The sequence below is a fragment of the Schistosoma mansoni genome, chromosome W (assembly GCF_000237925.1).
Source record: "Schistosoma mansoni strain Puerto Rico chromosome W, complete genome".
In the NCBI taxonomy this organism is placed as follows: Eukaryota; Metazoa; Platyhelminthes; class Trematoda; order Strigeidida; family Schistosomatidae; genus Schistosoma; species Schistosoma mansoni.
Window position 1 is genome coordinate 40,488,659 of NC_031502.1, and position 23,978 is coordinate 40,512,636.

Genomic DNA, 23,978 nt, shown 5'->3' on the forward strand with positions numbered 1-23,978 from the left:
AATAGATTTTTCTGACGAGTATTGATGCATACCAGATTGTTCTATTTGGACTTGGTATATGGTTTGAGCCGGTGGTTTGAGAAAATGACATCAAATTTGTTAAAAATATTGGGTTTAAAATTCTGTTTATAAAAATCGTAGCGATTGGAATTAAGTGGTTTCAGTGTTTATCCTTCAATTTGGTCTGAGTATCCCGAAGAATTTAGTCACATCTAAACTTTGATTTCATTCGTTTAGTTTTTTTGCAAATGTAATTTAAGATCTGGCTTATCACACTCTTTTTTGTCACTATCTAATTTAAAAAATCTTAATTTCCAAGGTGCATTCCACGATTTTTGGTTTGTTTTCCTTACAGATTTCTTTAATCTGTTTCCGTTTTGAGAAATAACAAAAATTCAGTTTTTCGTTTCCCATAAACTGACATATTTGTTCAAAAAATGTTCGAGGTCCAACCACGGCAAGTAGATATTGCACTTGTTATCGCATGCCATGACGGTAATTTTGAGGAAGTCAAAAGATTGGTAGAGGATGAAGATGCAGATATATGTTACCAGGTTTGTTACAATCTATTTTCTATGGGTAGTACTCTCAGTAACCTTTACTTATATCCATACCTTCGTTATTTTTCTTGTTTATATAGCGGTAACATTGCATTTGATCTGCGAACGTTTCTTTTTAAGTCTTACTCACTTTAGTGCATATTAAGCTAGCTAGTGATTGATAATCGTATTTAAAAGCTAAGTAAAACTAGGAAAATATATACTTTGGCTATTTGTTAGCTAGTCGAAGTCCATTTAATTTTATGTGTTGGTAAGTGTTACAATTTGTGATTGTTCCTATCGAAAAATTGGCTAAAAAATTATGTTGTTGACGGTGATACATACACTATATAAATTAAGTGTGCAATAACTAGTTTCAAAATACGTCTATCAATTTTATGTCACGGGAAATCAATATTATGCCATGGAGTTCATTACACTTGGTTACCCAAGCCGTTATAGGTGGAGAAACTTTTATACCCACAAACGTAATGCTAAAAACTGAGTGCTTTTACCATTAAGTCACAACAACAGCTATTGATGTACTATCGTAAATATTTCTTATCGATATTCAAACGTATGGGTAATCAACGGTTTAAATTTTGGTCTCTTTTTTACTTGTTTTATACAAAAGTCGTGTAATTACTTCAATTGCCATAGAAAATGCTCAATGCATTCGAACGCCAAGTAATTTAATGTATTTTAAGATTGCACTGTCTCTAGTACGATAAGACACAAAGAACGTGACTGGAAAATTGTCTTGTAACTGTGGGAAATAAACAGTGAGTCTTTAAAAATGTTGTCTTAACGAATGTTCATAAAATATTGTGATTTTGGGCTGACAAGTTAAATGGCTTCATTGTAGAGTTAAATCTAGTGAATTTGTTGAATCACTTTTACTATATAATCAGCCAACGCTAACTAGTAAGGTTAGAAATGGTGTTATACAGTCATTTCACGGTTTCAAATAGTCTATATTTCCTAGGTATCGACGCCAAGGTCGAACTTGACAGTTTCAAATAAATTAAGCATAGGGCAGAAAGTTAGTGATAAAAGTATTTTTGTTATATCCTAATGAGTAGGAAAATTGTATTTCTGAGTAAATAGGGAGCCAAAATGAATTAACACATATTTGAGTAGTATATATTTTCCAATTCTTGTGTCTACAATCACTGTCAATTATACGGTGTTAAATGACTCTTAAGACGACGGCGTCAGCGGAAAAGACATGACCATATTTCCTAACGATTTGATGCCTTTAAAAAGCATTCAGATACCAAGATGTGATAATAATAACGAATCATAGTACTTAGCTCGAACTAAAAACAAATATCATTTAAGACTTTGTACTACGCTTACTTCCTTACTAAAAGTTTCGGAATTTATAGAACATGACCGAAAAACCAAAAAAATTTATGTTCAGACCTCTGCACTTGAAAATATTCACTTTGTAAATTACAGACAAGATTACTTAAAACTCGTTTCGACAAAATACTTAATAATCTGAGTAAAATATACACATTTATTATTCCGTGTATGTTCTTGAAACGCGCAATCTTGTATTACTTTAACATGTGGTTGTCCTTCGTTTTCTACACAGGATTTCAAAACTGGAATGAGCGTCTTGATGGTTGCGGCAGGAGCTGGACACACAGATATTGTAAGCTACTTATTATCAGAAGGTGCCCCCTGGAATGCAGTTGATCGAAGCTATTTATGTGCCGGGGATTATGCCGCTAGAAATAAACAGCAAGATTGTATTGATATACTGATGAATCATGCAGTTATGTCTGAGTTACTTTTGTCTATCGCAGTAAACAAGTCGGATGCAGGAGAGTCTGTAGAAAATGTTGATTCTATGAATCTTACTACTACTGTAAACACACGTGCAAATAATTCTTCAGAACCTCTCAACGCTTCTTACCTTACTAGCCGACTGGAGTATTCTGATGACGGAAAATGTCTCATTGACACTAATACTCATCTAGCTGTAATGATGGATTGGGAAACTCCAATAATGGAGAAACACGCAGCATGGATTTGTCATGCAGATGAAATAAATAATACTATCAGTTCACCTCTTCGAGTTTTAAATGTTGGATTTGGTTTGGGGATTGTTGACACAGCTATACAGAAGTATTCACCTGACTCACATTATATAATAGAAGCTCATCCGGAGGTAAGTTTTAATTCAAAAGGTATTCCTCTAGATATAAACATCGGTGAGCAAGATCTCTACTGCTGTTCTTTATTCCTATCTTAACCTCTGTTGTTATTTCAGCTGCAAATGTCCTAGTTCATTTAATTATGATTAATTCAGTTGTATTTCGGAACTTTACTAAAGTACAGCAAATAATCTCTTGAATGAGATGTCTAGTAGATATCTACAGCATAATCTAAAAACGATAATTTCATATTACCAAGTTTTAATTTGATAATTTTTAATAAATTGAGCATTGGGTAGATTGTTATAGATAAATTAATATATTTGTAATACCTCAATGAGTTAACTTGGTTATTTATTCTCTGAAGAAGTGGCTTACACTGAGTCACGAAACGTCAGAAAATCTAATTTTTCGACTCATTGGGATAATAAAAATATATTAATTTATTGATAATTTCATATATTTCCAAACCTAGTAGCTGGAAACAGTTGAGTGAAATATATCATTCGGACGGTTCAATTATTCGTTATTGTGTAAGATATTAGATGTTCTTCTTAGATCTCAAGCCAACCTTTAGAATACTTCGTTGACAACTATTAACAAGCATGTATTCTTAAACTATTTCATAAGAAGATATTCTCAATTTTTCGGACCTTTAACAGGTCACTCTCTTAGATTTATAAATGCTTGAGTGATGTAAACCAGATTCATACCATATTTTCGTGGTTGTTTATAACAGTACAGGCAATGTACATTCATGATTTGGTATGGAATGAGACCCACAAACCTGAAGTTTTGATGTAAGTTTAGCGCCATTCATTAAATCGGGGAAATCCAACACCTTGTATTCTCCAATTTCAGTAAATTCACAATATAGTGTAATCACCGTTCGCTTTCATGTAAGAGTATCTCCTCAATTCCTACTCAGTTAATTCCATGTCATAACTTTTTAGTAGAACGAGATTTGGCAACTCTATCAAACCTCACTGCTGAATCAAAACAGAGTATAAAGGTGGTCGTATGTCGTCACTGTGTCTGTAGTATTTGTATATTGAGTCTTGGAGGTATTAATAAACTTTCCAGGCACACCCTTCTACATCAGACAATTACAGAGTACGTTCCTGTCTAGCGGATTAAACGCAGTCCTAATATCAAGAAACAAAGTGATTGTAGGCCTCCAGTAAGTATAGCAATGCTCTAAAATTTAACGAAGAATGAAGACATAGTCGATACATCCACGATGTGATCGAAAATCATCCTGTTCCTCCCGAGTCAGTCTCATGGATTTCACATGGCTCAATTTCTCTCAAAGCATTTTGTAACCGAGTCTCCGTCGTCACCTTTAACTAAAAACCTAATATGAATGTGCGGTGGTCCAAGCTATTAATTTTCCAAATAACAAAATAATTTGAGTAAACGAAAAATATAGTGTTTATAACAAATGGTCAACTTCCTTTGGGACAGATGGTACTGCTGTCTGTCTCCTGATAAATTGTCATCCACCGTAGTTTTTGGGTTTACAGTAACTCAGGAGTTTTTATAGAATTTCGTCTAACCATATTCCATGCCAACAGTTTCCCTGCAACTTGATTACATTGGTAGTTGCGGTAAACAGTTATTCAAACTACATTGAGTATTTTAATAACGATCGTTTGTGTTAAGAACTTCATTTATTAAGTTATCTGTACCAAAACTAAACCTGTGCATAAAGTAAAGAATGTCTCCAAAAACAGTCGTTAAATTGATTAACCGGTTACCAGCGCATGTTTGTGTGTAAAAAGTCATTTGAGAAAGGTTGTATTTCCAAATCCCCTACTCTTGAAATAAACAACTGGCCGTAATATTTCCTTCGTTTCAAGGTGCATAAAATATCCCAACGACCGAGATATATCACTTCAAGTACATTGATGGGCCTTCATTTGAAGTGTCATTACCTAGTGAAATCGTAGCTTTTCCATGCTAAATTGCCTCATCAGGAAGATTAAATTCATGTTCACATCTATAGAGCAATAAGTTAAGAAATCATAAGCACAACTAAATTTATTGGTTCTAATGCAAGTTCATTTCAAACTATTTTACAACCGTGAGTACAAACAAATCATGAAAAAAAAGCCATACATTTGTTGTATCCTTCATTATAAAACCTCCAGTGTTAATAGAGATTTAAAATCCTGGTAACTAGAACTACTACACGGTTCTTATGTGTATGTTTGCTTTACCAACTAGCTGGAAACCAATATCACTGATTTATTTCATTATCCCTTTATTCATTGTTATAAGAAGATTAATACTGTCGGTTTAAAATTCAAAACATTATTTTTGCTTGTTTATTGAGGCTTTCAGTCATGTCTCAAATGATGAATAATTGGAATTATAAGTGACTCTTAAAACGTTTCATAGGATGGTAACCGTTTGGTCACGGTGTTTCTTTCTGCGTATACAATATTGTTTGAGTGTAGGGCTTGTATTCGGTCAACTAAAGTTTATAAATGCCACTGCTAACGTAGTACTGATTGTAGGTGTTGAAGAAAATGAAATCCGAAGGATGGTTTGCTAAGCCAGGTGTCAGGATAATTCCAAGTAAATGGCAAGATGCGGTCGTCCTACTAGCCAAGGAAATTGATGACGGGACAATTCCGAGGTTTAATGGGATATTCTTTGACACATATGCAGAGGACGATAATGATTTGAGAGAATTTCATACGTGGTTACCCAAACTTCTTTCTATCCCTGATCAAAAAGGTGTGGAAGATCTACCTTTCTCAGGAAGGTATTCTTATTATAACGGTTTGTGTCCTGACAATGTATTTTTTCACGGAGTCGCATGCGAAACTATGAGGTTGCATTTAAAAAGGTAATTTGCGTTCTTCATTTTTAATTGGATAGTATGAATTTAATTTATTAATTTACAGACATACTCCTTTTTTAACTGGCAAATCACTTCCGGCAGTAAACCAGGGAAAAATTGGTCGAGCTCTTTTAAAACCCTTCGTATAAAGATTCAATAAAATGGTCATCTAATGCAAACTTAAATACGCAATTATTGTCCAAATTACAGCTTAAAATCTCAAACAAAACCTAATGAAACTACTGTTATTAATTTACAACATTTCCCTGATGAACCGGAGCGAGGTACTTCCAGATTTGTTAATATACCGGATGAACTTAAACATCTTTCCGCGGTATACTACGCCACTGAGATAGCACGGTAATAAGACTGGTGACCTTATGATCGAGTTTATACTACCACTAGATTAGATACTTGGAAGATCTGCTACACACAGACTAGACCACGTTTTATTAGATACATGACTCATGACCAAAAATAAGGAACCAGAGTAACGGAAGACAATACTTTGTTCCTGATGGTTACAATAAGTGACTCTGTGAGTCCAGAGTAAAAACCAATAAGAGAAAAGGGAATTATATGTTTAATAGTTAGTTAACTGCTTGCCTGTCTGTCCACACTCAGTGATCAAGCACGTTTACTCTCACTGCTACATATCAAGTACAACACAACTACTATCCTGATTACTGTCCGTTCTCACACTCTAGAGGGATGTGATAGGGTTTTGAAGTGAAATGACCACTATCGGGCTGTTATAGAAATATAAAGATACATCCGGTTGCCTGTGCCTACTTCTATCGATGACAACGTAAATGGAAATCGTCTCTGATTTTCTCGTGTTTGGTAACTTTAGCGAGTGATATTAACCCCCTACTAGGTAAGCTAAGTCAAGCTGAAAGACTGGATCAGTTCATATGACCTATCTACTCCTCATTCGCCCATTAGTCATGGTAGAAGTATCCAATTAATTGATTTCTCTATTATTAAAATGAGGATCAACAGCCCTCCTTAAAACATCATTTGGATCTATGTTGAAAGTAAAATTACAGAAGTTTCTGCAATACACAAATGACCTAATTGCATCTGATTTAAGTAGATTGGATGGTTCAGATCAGTCCTTAAGACGTAGAAGTAAAATGATCAAAAATGAGGGTTGATACCTTCGAAAATGCAACTTGACATACGTACATCATATGACATTGTGCGTAAGTAACGAAGGTCTGTGGGTTGTCAAAAATCAGTGGTTTTTAAAAGCTGTGCAAAATGTCCCGTAGTCACTATGTTTCATGGACTACTATTAAACGCTTGCAGAAACTTGATGTTTTTATGGGTCAAATGTAAAATTACGTTTAGAGATGAATCTGACTTCCCATCTTATTTACAAAACTTTAAATGGTTACTTATAATAATTTGGAAATAATAGCGTAGATCCACAAATTCTCTATTTCCTTCAGACATTTCACGTACTATATTTCTCATTCACTGTTGTCATCCACTATTATTGATTCTGTTTTCGGTTTTTTCATATGAACTATAACGCAATAGTACTACCTGAATTCCTTATATGTAAATCCGACAACTGCTGGAAATTTTTATACAATACTTACATTTTTCTTATCTAGGTTGGGAATAAGTTGTATATTTGATCCAGTTGCTGTTGATGTTTCAGACCAAGAGCTGTGGAAAGATGTTTCTCAAAGATATTGGTATTTTGATACATATTTTTTGCCAAAGTGTACTTTCGCTCCTGATGAAAAGGACTAATAAAGTTTATTCCGTTAAAAAATGTTTTGTTTGTCCTAGTTTTAAAACTGCAGTATGTTCTATCGAAACGCTGATATTTTCGTATACGATTTCATCATTCTCAATGTGTGCACAAGTAAAAACCGATTCAATGATTAGCATTAGTTTTACCACCAATAATGAGCAGTGTAGAGGAAATGAATCGAATTCTTTTTCGTGCAGCTAAGGAACTGCATTACATGGTACACTGTGCTTCTAAAACGGACATTAACTGTTAGTTCAGGCTGCTTGACATAACGGATAATGACGAAGTCTAATGATCGGACTTTAATTTCATGGGTTTGTTATTGAACTACAAGTCGTTGACGTCGTAAGTAAATTATAATCATGTTTGTCTTCTGACAATCATTCATTGGGGTATTATATTAGTAACTAAGGTTCACATTATTCGAATCAATCCAACTGATCGGTCGAATATTTAACAACCACACATTTCCTCTGTTATAACACCATAGCTAATGTTTGGTTTGATTAACCTCATATTTCGTAAATCGTTCATATTTATTCATAATCCAGTTAAGACAAAGGATAGTAATTAGGTCACCTCGCTAGTTTGATAGCGAGGGCGTTTGAATAATTGCACCCTCTAATTCTTGCTTAACTCTTTCGAAATATATGCGTATTTTGGATAAAGCACAGCTTCGGCAGTTTCGCCTCGGATCCGTATTTGCTAATGGTGTTAGCCAATTTAAGTTCGCAACCGTCTAACAAAGTACAGCTTTCTGGCAGAAGTTTGCATATTTTTAATTATAGCTCAAAAACCCTGGTAATAGTCGTCGGACCGATGTCACAAAAGTGTGTCTAGAAAGTTAACTTGATAATAATAAGCAGCATGATGCACAGTACAACTAACAACTACGTAGGTCCCCGTTCGACAAAAAGCTACATCTTACTTAGACAGAATGGGATACGTTAGCCAAGGTTTAGTCACCTTACATCTAACCATTTCGTTGCCCCCTAATGCCCTGGTACGGCCGAGAGTGGGGAGAGTCCGCTCTCACATGGCTGCGCGCATATAGCCTCTGCCAAGGAAGTCCCACTCACTGCCTTCTCGTGGCGGGGGTGTTGTTTACGAAATTGAGAGGACGAAAAGTGAATGTCCGGCGCTTTAACCGGGTTGGTGGACACCGAGGGTTCACCTAGGGGAGTTGGAAAACCCTGATTCCAAACCAATGGTGCACATGCGCTCCAGTATCCTGAAGGAACAAATGGCGTATGAACCGATCGTTGGTCACCGGCTACCATGGGACTGCATCTCCTCACGATGCTCCACTGCCTTGTGGATCAGGCCTTTAGGTCAAAGGCTCGGGATGTGGTCCCCTAAGTAAACCACTTGCTTCAGTTTGTGCACCTACGCAGTATCACAGCCCTCACACAAATCAAATGAGATATGTGCGGCGCATATATATCTAGTGCCCCTTTGTACCAATATTTATGTGTTAAAATAAATAAAAACCATTTCGTTGAGTCTTAAACACCTAAACAAGACGTCTAGTATGTCAGTTTTGTGTTCCTGTCAGATAACATCATTTCCAAGGGACTATGTATAAAAGCACTGAGAATTGACGTACTATAAAAATGGAAAGAACGAACATATTAGAGTAGACCGTGAAAAAATGCATTAGTTTCAGCTGCTACATATCTCAACATAAAAATACAATCACGAAGATACATAATTGACATAGGTTAAGAAAGGCAAATAGGTTCGGAATAACATGGAGAGTAGATGTATAGACCACTGCTCAACATCCCGCGGCCTCCAATTTCTGGTTTTTACTAATAAGAGAGTCACAATCGAAAGTCATCCACCTTTCTCTTACATGAATCAAACCAGCATCCGCTGATTACATGGACTAAGGTAACATATTCATCAGCATAGAAACCGCCTAAAGTCGGAACGGAGTACTAAGAATTCTCGTGTTTAAATCATGTTAAAATACACAAAACTGTATGAGAGAGCATGAACGTGTGGTTTTTACAGATACATAAACCTGAGTTTGAACACAGCATACACTAGTGAGAAAATGGAATTATACAAGTAGTTAACACATTCTATTAATGACTCTTCTTCTCACTATACAAGTCAGATACCAAGTTCAGCAAAAACCCGTCGTATTGACTTCCTTGTAGTTCGCCTTTTATGTTGAAGAACTCCGCTGCAGACTTTTCAACGGAAAGCGTCCTGACTTTTTTGGTAATACCGTCACACACCGTTAAGCTTAAATGATATATGGGATCATACCTGCAGGCGAAATTGAGAATTTAGAACGATATTACTTGTTCATGTATGAGCATACTGTCCATGAGTCAGCTGGATCTAATCCTGTCTTATCTTCTTTGAGTCCAGTGAAGAAGACATTCTTCTCAATATACATTACATACAGTGTTATTATAGCTGACAGGAAGAAGTAAAGTGTAACACAGACTATTAGTACTGTTCGAGAGTGGGGATGTGGGTACAAATAATCGAATAAGACTCCGAAGCCAGCTATTAGGACAGAAATCGTACACAAAATTAATCTTCCATCGAAAAGTTTGTGCGTCTCGATTAAACCATGCTTTTTCATGAATAACTACGAAACATTATTTAGAACCTGCATTACCTCTTTAGCTGCATCATCAAGTGCTATTTTTAGTGCACCAGTATCCCATTTATTAACTGTGACCTCTTTCGGAGTCTCACAAGACATTTCAAATTATTGACGTGACGTTTGGCAGAATACGTGTACAAATGGTTCATTTGAAGTACACCCTAACAAAATAGTAATGTTTGAACTGAAATTTTAACTAAACTTTGATAAAGCAGGAACGTTTTATCATTCTCGAATATACTGTCGCACTCTTTTTTGTAGCACTGATCTGTTTTCAGACTACTACTGGAAGTAATTCAGTTGTAGCGCAAAACCTTAAAATTCCGATTGATGGAAATAGCCAACTGTTTGTTCTTCAGTATTTGACTGTGAGTGGTAAGAGGGATTTCATTATTATGGAAAAGCACATTTCTTGTTTTATTCCTTTCGAACCTAAATGGTAAAACTACTGGCAAATAATGATATGTCGAGAAATAGCATCTGAAATAAATTCTCTCAGTACTTGTGGAGCTAGAGTAAAAGCAACATGATTACTGATGCACCTGTTGCGGGCTTAACTATGCCAAAGTAGTGAAATAAAGTCTCTACTTAAGTACAAGTAAATTTGTGGTTTTTCTTCTTTGGACTCATTACCAGATAACGATATCTCCTTTAGGTAAAAAGATCTGATAGAATCCCCGATATTTACCGTTATATTGTGCTCCACCGAGAGTTCGTCTATTCCAGGTATGTCGGGCAGAATAACAAGATGCCACCTTCATTTGGATATGTGTCTGAGTTATGATAGGTGATACAACCTGATAAATTGCGCATAGTGGTCTTCCAGGAAATTAAGTGATCAGATATTAGTTGTGAAGAGTGAATTATGGCGAGATATGCATCGCTGCTTTATTCCATTTATGTTACACACATATCAGTATTTATGGGAATCATATTACTAGTAATGTGATCATACTTTCTGTTCAGGTCGTTTTCTATTATAGAGGTATCCGTCGGACCTGTACCTTCAAATCATCTGAAAGATTGAAAGGAATGAATATTCGGCAAGTCGTTGATGAATAGTAACTGTTGATAATAATAGTGAATAGGGAGAAGAGAAAGAGGTTTAAGAAACTACGCTTATCGCTGTCATACAAAGCGAGCGATCCTTGACAACACTTAGTCTCTCAGTTAAGCATTCTTAAGAGACCTAAACAAACTCCATGATTACCTTTACAAATATAACAGTTCATGATCTCTTGTATCGAACGTTATAAGGGATTCAGAAGTCCAATATGATATGACCGTTCAAGTCTAAATGACACAGTCCAAGTGTTCACAGTGATGAGAACGTTAACACTACCTTGTGTACATGGGGAGGACACATATCTGTAACCCACCAAAACAATTCTAAAAAACACAAGTAAATGAACAAATGGTACTTCTCATATGAATTTCCATCGCATTCTATAATTATATGTCCATATTAGTCATCCCTGAAGTGGATAGGTTTAAGGCAACATAAACTATTTGAAGTCATAGCATGTAAATCTACCACCGTTTGTTATATGAAATTAAATCACTAATTTTTGGTTGACTAATATGAAGTGTTGGCTTGAGTAAGTTTATATGTTATGTGAAATTGTGAGATAAATGGTCAGAATAAATATGGATAACATGATGTAGGACAGATAACAGTGTAATTACAATCCAGAATCCACGTAATATGTGGGATAATATGAACTAGATACGAATTAATAAATAGGGATGGATACTGAATAGATCTCTCAAGCTGTTTTTAGGCGTCGTGGTAGCAATTATGGCAATCGTGATAATAATAATAATGGTGATGCGTGGATAAGTTTAGGCTATGACAATGTAAAGAAGAAGGTTGGGTAAAAATGAATCGAGTTGCGTTGCCATGTCATTAAAATGATTAACTAATTATGCCAGGAGTTGGCCAATGCAAAGAAAACTTCTGAACACATCCCTCCCGAAAGCAAAGCTCCTACCTTTTGATCTGAACACATATAGCTTCAGTAGTCCGAAGTATTCTTAGTTGGACTGATTTGGGTAGATTGCTGTTAGTAATATATATTATTGTGAATGATTGCTCCATGTTGGTCGTATAGCCCATTTGTACCAAATGAGCTAAACTAGAGCTTCAGTAGAGTTTTGACCGTACCTTTGCCTAATCACACTGGCTGGAGTTGCCCAAAAGCACGAAGGTACAAATTCCTAGTCTAGGTAAATTATCTTTCAATCTCGGAGTGACCATCAGACATATGGGGAACATAAGCTGTAGTTTACTTGCATTAAAAGTTCTTTGGATTGTTCTGTGATACTTTAGAATTAGCATTTCACTGGGTGCATCGTCTCTAAATTTCAAGACGTTTTGCCCACAATCTGGTGTTCCATATACTCACTTTTCGTAACTAAATGCTTATTTATAAATTTTTCGGTGCAATCATTTATTTTAGAGTAGCAAAGAATGCCTCTGTTTCTTCTTCGACCACATCTAGGGAAAATATATTCTTGATTCTAGAGTGGAGTGTTTTAATCAGGTTTCTTTTATATTATCAGCTAACGAAACTAAGTACGTTTGTATATTGGCCGGTGAAAGTAATTTTCTTGTTTAAAGTTATTGTTACCCACCCACCTACCCTCCATGTAAGTGAAACATCCAGGAAACGAGAAACCATTGAAAGGTGGGTAGCTCACCGAATATCCTCAGGATCAATTATGACTGGCCTTTATGGCAGAGGTTCTACTATTGTGCGCTCCAAAGTAATTATGGCTAATATGAGCTATTTTTGGTGAGATTGTTTGTTCCAGCCAGTCACCAAGGAGGATGATCCATCTTAATTTGATGATTGAATGAGCCAGGTTATGTACCATCCGCGCGATGTGACTTCGATATAAGCTAGGAATTCTGTCTATTCCCGTCCGTTTCAAGTAGTCATACAATCCTTATAGTTCGTTTATATTTGCTCATTTCTCATCACACTAAAACAAATGTCTCTCAGGTTTCTGAGTGTAGTCATGTCTGATATTTCGAAATTATATCTTCTCTGAAAAGTACTAAATTCAAAAGGTTCAAGTTCCTGGAGGATATTCATATATATTCTCTACAATCCGTGATTTTGTAGGCAACGTTCCGCATCGAATTTTGTGATAAACTACTCACAAACGACGTAATAGTGCCTGGATGCGGTCAGACAATCTGTATAAACAATTCACGTATGTGACAATCCTTTTTATCATAAATTTACATAAATTAATTTTTTTTCCTTTCGTAAATTCAGCCAAATAAAACCCGATAACTTTCTCTGTTTCCCCCGATTTCGAAGATTTAGTGGTTACGTATATAAGTAGGAAGATACAACTTAGCGGTTCTCGGGATCAGTGAATTCCATTGAACCCAAGCTGAACAGAAAAGGTTAGATACGGAAGGGATGTTCCTGTACTTTGGTCACAAAAAGGAAAATGCTCGACACAATCGAGGAGTCCCTCTAATGCTATCCAAAGAAGTATGTAATGCACTTATAGGATGGGAATCTCACGGATCCAGGATCATCAAAGCACCTTTCAGAACAAAGAAGGAGGAAATTACGACGAATGTTATCCAATGTTATACGCCCACAGATGATAGCAGCGACTACAAAGATTGGTCTTACAAGAGGCTGCAATCGGTAACAACGAAAGCACCTGACCATCCTGATGGGAAACCCAAACTCCAAAGTCGGAATGAACAAAAATAGTTATGAAGAAAACATGTGACAACATTAACTGACTGGGAGAAATGAACAGGAATGGAGGGAGGTTTGAAAATTTATGTACGTTCAACACAGTGGTTATAGGTGGCACAATATACCTTCACAGTCTCATACACAAAGCTACATGAGTCTCACCAGACTACACTACAGAGAATCAGATAGATCATATTAGCATGGCCAAAAAGTTCAGAAGGACGATGGAAGATGTGAGAACGAGGGGAGGATCTGACATATCCAAAGAAGCAATGGACGATAGGAGAAACAGAATTACAAAGGTTCAATAATCCTTCCTTCGAGATACTCACAAACTCAACAAATTCAAGATAACTCTCAATAACAGGTTCCAAGCCTTGCAAGATCTACTCCAGGAAGGAAAAAACTACTATGGAGGACAACTGGAGATTAACTAAAGTAGTACTAAATTCAGCGTGTCCGGAGGATCTGCGCCGTAACCAGCAACATTAATAGGAATGGATCTCTATGGAAACCCTGGGTAAGATTCAAGAAAGGAAGAATAGGAAGACAATAATCAGCAACAGTCTGACAAGAACAGAGCAAGTCAAGGCACGAGCTGACTAAACTGAAGCAAACAAGCAAAAGAAGAAGAGTATTAGAAACTACAAACGAAAGTACGTAGATGATCTAGGAACGAGAGAGGAAAAAACGGCAACAGACGGAAATATGGTACAACGAAGAAACTAGCGGGAAAATATAGTGAACCAGAGGGATAGGTCAAGAACAAGGAAGGCAAGCAAATCAATGAGATTCAAGAACAGAGGAACAGATAAGTAGAACACTTCCAGGAACTCTTGAATAAGCCATCTCCATTGAATCCACCGGATATCAAAGCAGCAACTATAGACCATCCTATAGATTACACTCAACCAACGATCGAAGATATCGGGATGGCCATCAGACAAATCAAAAGTAGAAAAGCACCAAGACCTGACCATTTATCAGCTGGAGCACCAAAGTCAGACACAGAGGTAATTGCAAATACGCTCCATAAGTGCCAATGAACTGGAAAAAAGGCTACAAAGAAAGGAGATATGAGCAAATATGGGAACTACACAGGCATCACATTACTATCGGTACCAGGAAAAGTTTTCAACAATGTTGCTGAACCGAATGAAGTAATCGGTAGACGTCTACCTTCGAGATCAACAGACCAGATCCTGTAAGGATAGGTTGTACACAGACCAAGTCGTGAGATTACGAATCATCATTAAATAATCAGTTGAATAGAATGCGTCAGTAATCATCAACTTCTTTGACCATGAGAAAGCGTTGAACAGTGTGGATATGAGAACATTATGGAACCCTCTTCAACAACATGGTATAAGTACCTGAGAAAATCGTCAGCATCATTCGGAATTCATACGATGGATCATAGTGCAAAATGGTGCAGGAGGGACAGCTGACAAATGCATTCCAAGTGAGTACCGATGTCGGACAAAACTGATTACTCTCCTCCTTCCTCTTTCTTCTGGTGGCTGACTGGATTATGAAGACTTCAAGATCCAATTGATACAATGGATAGCTCAGAATCAATTAAACGATTCGGAATTGGCAGATAACCTGACCCTTCTATCCTATACACACTAACAAATTCAGTTCAAAACAACCAGTTTGACAGCAGCTTGTGCATCTGGAGGCCTCAACATACACAAGGGAAAGAGTAAGATCCTCAAATACAACACAGAGAACACCAACGGAGTCACATTTGATGGCGAGACTCTGGAAAAGGTGAAAAGGTTCACGTATCTGAATAATATCACTGACGAACAAAGAGGATCTGATACAGACACAAAGGTGAGGGTCGGCAAGGACAACATTACTACAATCGAAGAACATATGGGACTCAAATCAACTGTCAACCAAAATCAAAGTCACATCCTTCATTACGAACATCGAGACAGTTAGTTCTACTGTAGAGAGCTGAAACTTTGAGAACTACTACAACTATCATCAAAAATGTACAAGTATTTATAAACAATTGTTTACTCAACATACTCAATGTCCGTTGTCCGGATGCCATCAGCAACAGCCTACTGTGGGAGAGAACAAACCAGCTTGCAAATGAATAGGAAATTAGTAGAATACATTGGAAGTGGATTGGACATGCACTGAGGAAATCATCAATCTGCATTACGAGGCAGGTGCTAACTTGGAACCCTGAAGGAAAGCGGAAAAGAAGAAGACTAAAGAACACACTGAACCGATAACTGGAAGCAGATATGAAAAGTGAGAACAGCAACTGGAAACAACTGTCAAAAATCACTGAGGATAGAGTTAGATGGAAAACTCTGGTTAGCGCCCTTCCCTTCTCCATGAGGGATAACAGGCGTAAGTAATTAAGTACAATAGAATAGATAGGGTAAATATACCCAATACAGATGGAATTCGGGACATGTTCAAGGCGATGTTTTTATGACCAACTCAACTTCTGTTACTTGATGTAAGGCCATAACGATGGAACAGTATCTTCAGATTTTATCATGATTGTCAAGGCACACTGTTAATAAACTTAAGAGAAGATTTCGTTGACCACAGCCCTCCGTGTAAGTAGTAGTTATATATCGGAGCGAGTACTTCAGTTTCGGACTATCTGAGGATACTTAGAATCCACGGGGCAAAACATATTCGTTTTGCTTGACAAACCGTTCCTGTTGTGCCCCGTTTTAATTCAGTGCTAATCTGTCTGTTTTAACGATTCATCAGAAAAGGAACAAACGAAAAAATATAATGCCGATACTTCTGATAAATAAATGAGTATGACAAGCTAAATACTAAGTGCCTAATCTATGCATTTCGATTTTGTAAAACATTCTTACTGAAACGGCATATTATGAGTATGACCAATTGATGCTTGTTTCATCGGAAATGAATGACCATAGATTTGGATAAACACTTGGAAACTATAACCTTTCAGGAAATACAAGTCCGCCCATATATTACTCTTACATCTTTAACGTTGAACCTTGTAAAATACTGTTAGTTTCTATTCATTATAGAGCACGAATTGACTGATAACAAATGAACAGCTTATTATAAACGTCACCATGCAGATGTATGATATGTGTTTAAGACCTTGTAATTATTGACAGAACTGGATATTCGATCTAAAAAAGTTAATTTTTAATCAAAACATTTTATCCATACGTTGTAATATGTGAAACAAATGTTTAAATCATCTGAACTCACTCAGAATTCGGTGTTATTTGTGCCTTGCATTTGTCTGAGGTTTTTAAATGAGTCAATCTAGTGTTTTTCAAAATGAATTTTAAACTTAATCAACAGCCACTTCAACTATTTCAGTTTTTGTGGTGTGTGCTACTTATATTGACATAAGTAGTATATAGCGCTAGTCAGGAGTAGAATGTCGGGCAGCAGAAGGTCAAGAAGATCGAGGGTGAAAGAATGGGAACAGAAAGCAATTGGTATGGAAATGCAGGGACATTGAAGTCTGAGACGATTGACTGATATTTTTACAAAAGGGATAGTTAAGTTTGAGACAACTGACTGATATTTTGCAAATAAAGTATTTATTGTATGGTTCTTAGATTTTATAAAGAGATTCTGTAATTTTGTATTCAAATACATTCGATTGTCCCCAATTGTGTTATCGTACACTACAGTTACTAAATAAGTCTACATTTCTTGGTGTTAAAGTTCAGGTTGTTCAGCAACGTAGTGAGAATACGTAATCGGTCAATCTTATTTATCAGTCGTATATTTAACAAATGTGTAAAAGCGAACATTAGTGAACGTTTGAACTTTATCGCAAATAACTTAGTTATACATTATGTACTCTGATCATGAGTTTCAGTAATAAGCGAAAATCACTTTAAAATTACCTGCTTAAGTCACTTAACTCTGTCAAAAAAACTAGTATGTAGCTTTACAGTGAATTAATAAAGTATAGAGACCATAATGCATCACCCAGGAATTAGTACTTTCACTATATTAGTTTGTTACTTATGGATAAGAGTGTATTATTCCGATTGCTTAATCAGAGACAATCCTATTTCACAAATTAGTTTGTAATCCTAATGAGAATTAAAAATGTGAACTAGTTTACCGAACTTTATTTCCTTCCACAGAAACTTTTATTTTTATGGATTCAAAACCTTTATATATAAAACATAAATTCTCTTGTTTTCAAAGATTGAGTAAACATAAATAAATAAGATCTTTAAAAATTTTTGGCTGAATAGATAAACTGTCTGTGAAAACCTTTACATATCTGGGCAGCATCATTGATGAACACGGTGGATCTGATGCAGATGTGAGGGCGCGGATCGGCAAAGCAAGAGCAGCATACTTACAATTGAAAAACATCTGGAGCTCAAAACAATTGTCAACCAACACCAATGTTAGAAATTTCAATACGAATGTCAATACAGTTCTACTGTATGGGGCGGAGACGTGGAGAACTACGAAAGCCATTATCCAGAAGATACAAGTGTTTATTAACAGTTGTCTACGCAAGATACTTCGGACCAGTTGACCAGACATTATCAGCAACAAGTTACTGTGGGAGACAACAAACCAGATTCCAGCGGAGGAAGAAATCAGGAAGAAGCGCTGGAAGTGGATTGGGCACACCTTGAGGAAATCACCCAATTGTGTTACAAGACAAGCCCTCACATGGAATCCTGGAGGTCAAAGGAGAAGAGGAAGATCAAAGAACACATTACGCCGAGAAATAGAGACAGACATGAGAAGAATGAACGAGAACTGGATAGAACTAGAAAAGAAGGCCCAGGACAGAGTGGGTTGGAGAAAGCTGGTCGGTGACCTATGCTCCATTGGGAGTAACAGGCGTAAGTAAAAAAAGTAAAAGTAAGTAAGATAAACTGTCTCGAATTAGTTCTCTATTCACGATTAATATAGAAGAGAATTAGATTCATCTTTCAAAATTTTGTTAAGGATGATCGTGAACACGCCTAAATGAATTGAATGAAGCAATAAAGGATTCGGAAGTTTCAAAAAATTCTACCAATATATACCAATACTCCTATCTGTTCTGATCATTATTCATTTGATGTTTCTTGTATATAAAAGTCTCAAGAGCTGTCTCATAGAAAGATGGAACATCTTTATATCAAATCATATTCCATTAGAAACTGATCAGTTACAATGTTTAATATCAACAAGAAAACTCAAAACTTTACGTATAACCAAGAAGTACATCAGTCACTTTTCCAGATGATGAAATAAAACTCAATGAATGAGTATTTCTCATGGTCTGTGCCTTGTGGTTAGAACATTTCAAAGTAGTGAGTTAAAAAAATGTTTGAATAGATTCTAGTTGAATTTTTGGTTCAAAATGATTCTTTAATCTAAATCTATCTTAACAACTACCTTGAAAGTAAATAATTCACTTTTAAAAATAAGAAAACTTTGAAAGACTGTAAAGTATCCCTTTATATATATATGAAGTCAGTGACTTCATCTTGTAATTTTTATCCTATTTGAAATTGATTTTCTCTTTACAACTTTTACCTTCAATTATTACAATGTTGACTCATCGTTCGAAAATACTCTGTAGCTTAAAAGTACTATAATATCTTATTGTTGTAACTAACTTGAATAGTGATTCTTAATGGAAAAGACTTTTGATTAATAGTGATGTTTATTTTCAATACTGCAAAAATCTATACAGTATCCTATATATATATCCAGAAAACTCCGCCCTTAGCTCCTCCGGGGGCTACTGCTGGTCCCAAGCCCGGATAAAGGAGGAGGGTTGGGCATAGGGTTAGCGACCTCATCACGTAGAAAACCAACTCGGTAAAAAAAATGATAACCAGAAGAAATTATTGAAGCAATATGTCCAGAAGATATTAGATTTACTTAATCATTATAGAAAACTGATAAATTTTTCCATTGTTGAATGGTTTGTTTACGACGAACTTAATCAAGTGTTGTTAGGTGAAATAAGAACAAAATTATAAAAGAAACATTACATATTGAAAGAAAAATAAATAAGATGGAGAATTAACTGTTTTACATTTTTTGGTGTTGTTCATTTTCAACTGTTTTATTCTATCACTATTCATAGATACTATAATTAATTACTTTGAATTCTTTTAATTCATAGATTGAAGGTTAGGCGTCTCATAATTATATGCGCTTATTTATAATTATCGATAGGATAACTGAATGAGCTAAAAAAAAAAACGGAAACAATATGGACTGATGTGTTTATGTATATAATTCGAAGGGGAAAAATGCTTACATAATCAAGAACTGTACAGAATTGTTTAGGGGAAAAATAAAAACATAATTTTCAATAATACAATGAAACCAAATTAGTTTTAAAAAAAGTAAATAAACTATATATGTATATGTATTTATGAATAACAAATAATCTATTTCTATGAATAATGTGCTTCTTCTCCAAGATGAGTAAAAAATTCAACGGAATCATTACTTTGATGACCACAACGATTGCATAAATAAGGATCAGAATGACTATGAAATCCCATATGTATATCATATAAAGTACGTTGACGAAAGCGTATTTCACAAAATCGACATTCATGACTGAAATCTGATGAATCTTTATTATTATTATGATTATTATTATTCAAATTATTGTCTATTAAGGTTGATGACGATGATGATGATGGTGATGATGATGGTATGATTGACGACTTAACAGTTTGTGACTCTATTAGATGAGATTTTCCAATACTTTTTTCATTTCTAATAATTTGAAGATTTTGTTCATTAATTTCAGAAGTGTTTAATTTATAATCATATTCAATTGGTCTATGAAATGTATCACAGTCTATACTTTTTTTATTACATGATGCAGAGGATAAATCTAGAGCTGATTCAATATCATTACATCCAGTTTTATTTGACATGATCATTTTTGTTTTCTCCAAGTTCTTATTTAATTCTTTATTTGTTTCAATGATTTCCATGGATTCTTGAAGTGGAATTTCTTTTCGTTGAAGAAATTGATCTTTATTGGATAGGGTAACAATATTAGAAGGTGTAGATGATGAACAAATTGATGAATGATTTAATTCATTTATTGAATGAGTAATTTTTGTATTTGTGTTTAAATTAGATGAATTAATGATTGGATAATTTAATTCAGAAACTTTTGTTTGTATATAGTTACTACAATTTGATGATGTTAAAGAAGTTGTTACGGTATTTTTACAAAATTCAATTGATGGTATTGTATGGGGAATATCTGTTGTACAAATAGAATTAGATGGTGTAAAATTTAAATCAGTTAATTCAGATAAATTTGTTGAACTAGATGAAATTAAATGAGCTCGACTTAAATCACCACATTGCATTGCAGCCATAAAAGCTACCATCGATGAATATGCAGAAACGGAATAATTTAAAAATGGATCTGAAGTTACAGTTACACATTGTTCTTCAATTCCATTTGAATTACAACCTATTGGATTTGAATAGGAATTCATAATTGTATTACTATTAGTAATTGGTGAATCACTAAATGAACTAGTAATTGGTATTGAATCTGAAGTTATCGAATTAACTGTTTCCATAAACTTCACCGGAATAGTATTTGCACTAGTAAGGGTTGGGAATAGTACAGGTGTACTTAAAGTTGAATTTGAAAATGAAATGTTATTTGATTCTGTCGTTACGAATGTTTGGAATCCAGACATTAACTGGCTTCTGTTAAATGATGAATCACAATTTACATCCATGGGTATATTCATGGAATTTGCATTTTCCATAGTTTGGTTTTGATATTCTTTATTTGGAGTTGTATTTTCACTTGTTGAACATTTAGATGTTGTACTAACAAGTGTAGCTTTTTCAGAGATATATTTTAATGCTGACGACCCTTTCATTCTAGTTTTTGTTGATTCTGATGAATTACGACGTCTACAGTGTGATTTTGAATTACCATGTCGAATATTCGGTCCACGTTTCACATTCATCAATTCTACTGTATTATCATAAGGTGGTAGACTTCCATCGGAATTTAAAACTACAGCTGGCTTATGTTCATGCTTTGTAAGATGTAATTTTAAACTATGACAATATTTTGTAGCATAATGACAATTTGCACAACGATATGGATAAACATTTGAATGAGATTTCATATGACTATTTAACATTGATTTATTGACACATTCATAATTACACTTTGGACATTTGTAAGGTTTAGATCCCATATGATTACGCATATGATATTCTAAATGATGTTTATATTCTGTTATAAAACAGCACAAATGACATTCTAACCGTTTATCTTCTTTAATATGGATACGTAAATGGCGCCAAAATTCATCCTATCAAAGCAGAAGAACAAAAATACTGTTCCTGAACGAGAATCGATAAAATTTCATAAACTCGTTATAAATGTATAGAAAAATATACTACATATACGAATGCCTACGATTCACCGATAGTTTCGAGAAACAGTTACAAGGCATTTGTTGTTGTAGATTATGCTAGAAGACCTACAAATAGGTCATAATGTTGAAGATAGAGTTCCATCAGTAAATATCTTTAACTTCATTTTATTTTATCATTCATATGTGTTTATAATGATTTTCCATCACTGAAGGGATTTTCTTATAATGTAATCACCATTTGTTTGATCTATTTAACAATCCATTTGTTTTTCTATAGTTAAGTTTATCTGACTATTATTTATATGCTTGTCTACCTATTTAGATTGTTTTGCTATAAATTCAATTGGCAAAACTTTCATCAATTTTCCATAAATTTGAGCATTATTATGATAACATCCTATCAGATTATACGACAGTTTAAAGGGAGCATAAACACTATTTTCATTTTGATCCCATACCTCAAATGATAAAGCACTATTAATCTGGTTGAGAGGTTACTAATATAAATATGCTTATTTCTCGTAGATCTTTCAGCTTATGTAATTATCTTTATAAATAATTAGCGACCATGAAAATTAACTTAAGTAGTTTGATTTCTCGATATTTCAGCTAACATAAATGTAAAAGACCACTACTTTGATTAAAGTTTTAATAAAAAAATTGGTGGTTTATATTTACTATTGACTACACAAGTGTTTATTCTCGAAAAGTTTGCAACCTGAGATCAGCATTTATAGTGTGAAAATGATTGAATTTATTTAAATTATTCAGTTAATAATTTGGAACAAACTACTTTTATTTATTAAAGGTCAGGTGGTGACAAGTAAACATTCCAAGAATTATCGATTATAGAAACAACAATTTTGACTGCTATTTGGTTAATATTTGTAACTATGCCGTTATGTTGAAAACTTTTTCTCCTACTTTTTTAGTGACTTGTCAGTTCGACATAATTTCATTTAATCTACATAAAATAGCCGAATACTATACTGATGTCTTGAAGAACTATAGACATGGAATTGTTTTGGTTTTCTTAGACTATAGGCTTTTTAAAATTTATTGTCAGGGAAATAATAGTATTCCATTGATCAATGATATTTTATTTTTGAACTTAAGAATTCAGGCAGCTCATCAGTTTAGATTCCTCAAATATAACTCATATTCATTAAATAATCACGAGCGAATGAGAGTGTGGAGTTTGCTTTTTGTTTGGATAGACATCCGTTACAAGTAAGAACTAGATGATAAATTTTAAACCTAAGACAGTTATTGTTTCAACATTCAAGTGATTCTTTGAGACAAGAATTAATTCAGCGTGTCGCATCATTTTTAGAGTTAAGGAATATCTATCACTGAGATGTTTGTATCTGAATTTTCACTGACGAAAATTTCAAACTGTATTAATTATCAGTAATTTCTTAAATCTTGTTTAGGACCATGTCTTCATCATCTACATGAATACGAATCAATCTAATTCTATTCTCACTGCAAACTAACGCCAACTGGGAAACTATAATTTTAAAAAATCAGGCAACATTCTCTCTCAAACTGGTTTGAATTAAAAGAGAAATCAAAATATGCCTAAAAAATCCATGACCTTCATATGAAATAATAGAGCTTTTGGTAAGGATGTCATCCTTTCCTAAAATTTCTCGACAGTGAATACTTTCAAGTTAATATGAGGTTATTGAATGAAAGGAAACACAATGACTTGTAACTTAATTTGCAACATCGTACACGTTGTAATCTACATGTAATCTACATTTTTCAAAACTTTAGCATGGGCTAAGCTGCAGTTTAAAACAACTTAACTATTGAAATATAAAAGTGGATCAGTAGAAATAGAGAATAATCAGAAGGGGATTTGTGGAGATTTCAGTATATTTCAAAGTTGAAATCATGAGTCAATTG

The 23,978-nt window shown here is 34.7% G+C and overlaps 3 protein-coding genes across 5 annotated transcripts in view; 1 reads left to right on the forward strand and 2 right to left on the reverse strand.

The window, feature by feature from the left end:
* Nucleotides 1–339: 339 nt before the first annotated feature.
* Nucleotides 340–7,316, forward strand: Smp_024380 (putative arginine N-methyltransferase 2; the record flags this gene model as incomplete). Its single annotated transcript, XM_018789693.1, has 5 exons — nt 340–554; nt 2,140–2,718; nt 5,224–5,558; nt 5,763–5,912; nt 7,175–7,316. Exons 1-5 carry the CDS (start codon nt 438–440, stop codon nt 7,314–7,316), a joined length of 1,323 nt encoding a protein of 440 aa, XP_018655110.1. The 5' UTR covers nt 340–437.
* Nucleotides 7,317–9,387: 2,071 nt separating this feature from the next.
* Nucleotides 9,388–10,071, reverse strand: Smp_024390.1 (putative microsomal signal peptidase 25 kD subunit; the record flags this gene model as incomplete). 3 transcript variants are annotated; one of them, XM_018789694.1, is made up of 3 exons in its annotated part: nt 9,411–9,597; nt 9,633–9,913; nt 9,959–10,071. In XM_018789694.1, the coding sequence occupies 3 exons, from the start codon at nt 10,043–10,045 to the stop codon at nt 9,411–9,413; spliced, it is 555 nt and encodes a 184-aa protein (XP_018655113.1). The 3 variants fall into 3 exon arrangements, with proteins under 3 accessions (XP_018655111.1, XP_018655113.1, XP_018655112.1); XM_018789695.1 differs by having other exon boundaries at nt 9,633–9,928; nt 9,959–10,045; XM_018789696.1 differs by having other exon boundaries at nt 9,388–9,597; nt 9,633–10,071.
* Nucleotides 10,072–20,084: 10,013 nt separating this feature from the next.
* Nucleotides 20,085–23,978, reverse strand: part of Smp_135380 (putative hunchback protein) — a gene marked incomplete at both ends in the record, with an annotated part of 22,043 nt that continues 18,149 nt past the window's right edge. Inside the window, 2 exons of the mRNA XM_018789697.1 lie at nt 20,085–20,260; nt 21,272–22,001. Of these exons, the coding sequence (XP_018655114.1) occupies nt 20,085–20,260; nt 21,272–22,001 (906 nt within the window). The remainder of the gene's footprint in view (nt 20,261–21,271; nt 22,002–23,978) is intronic.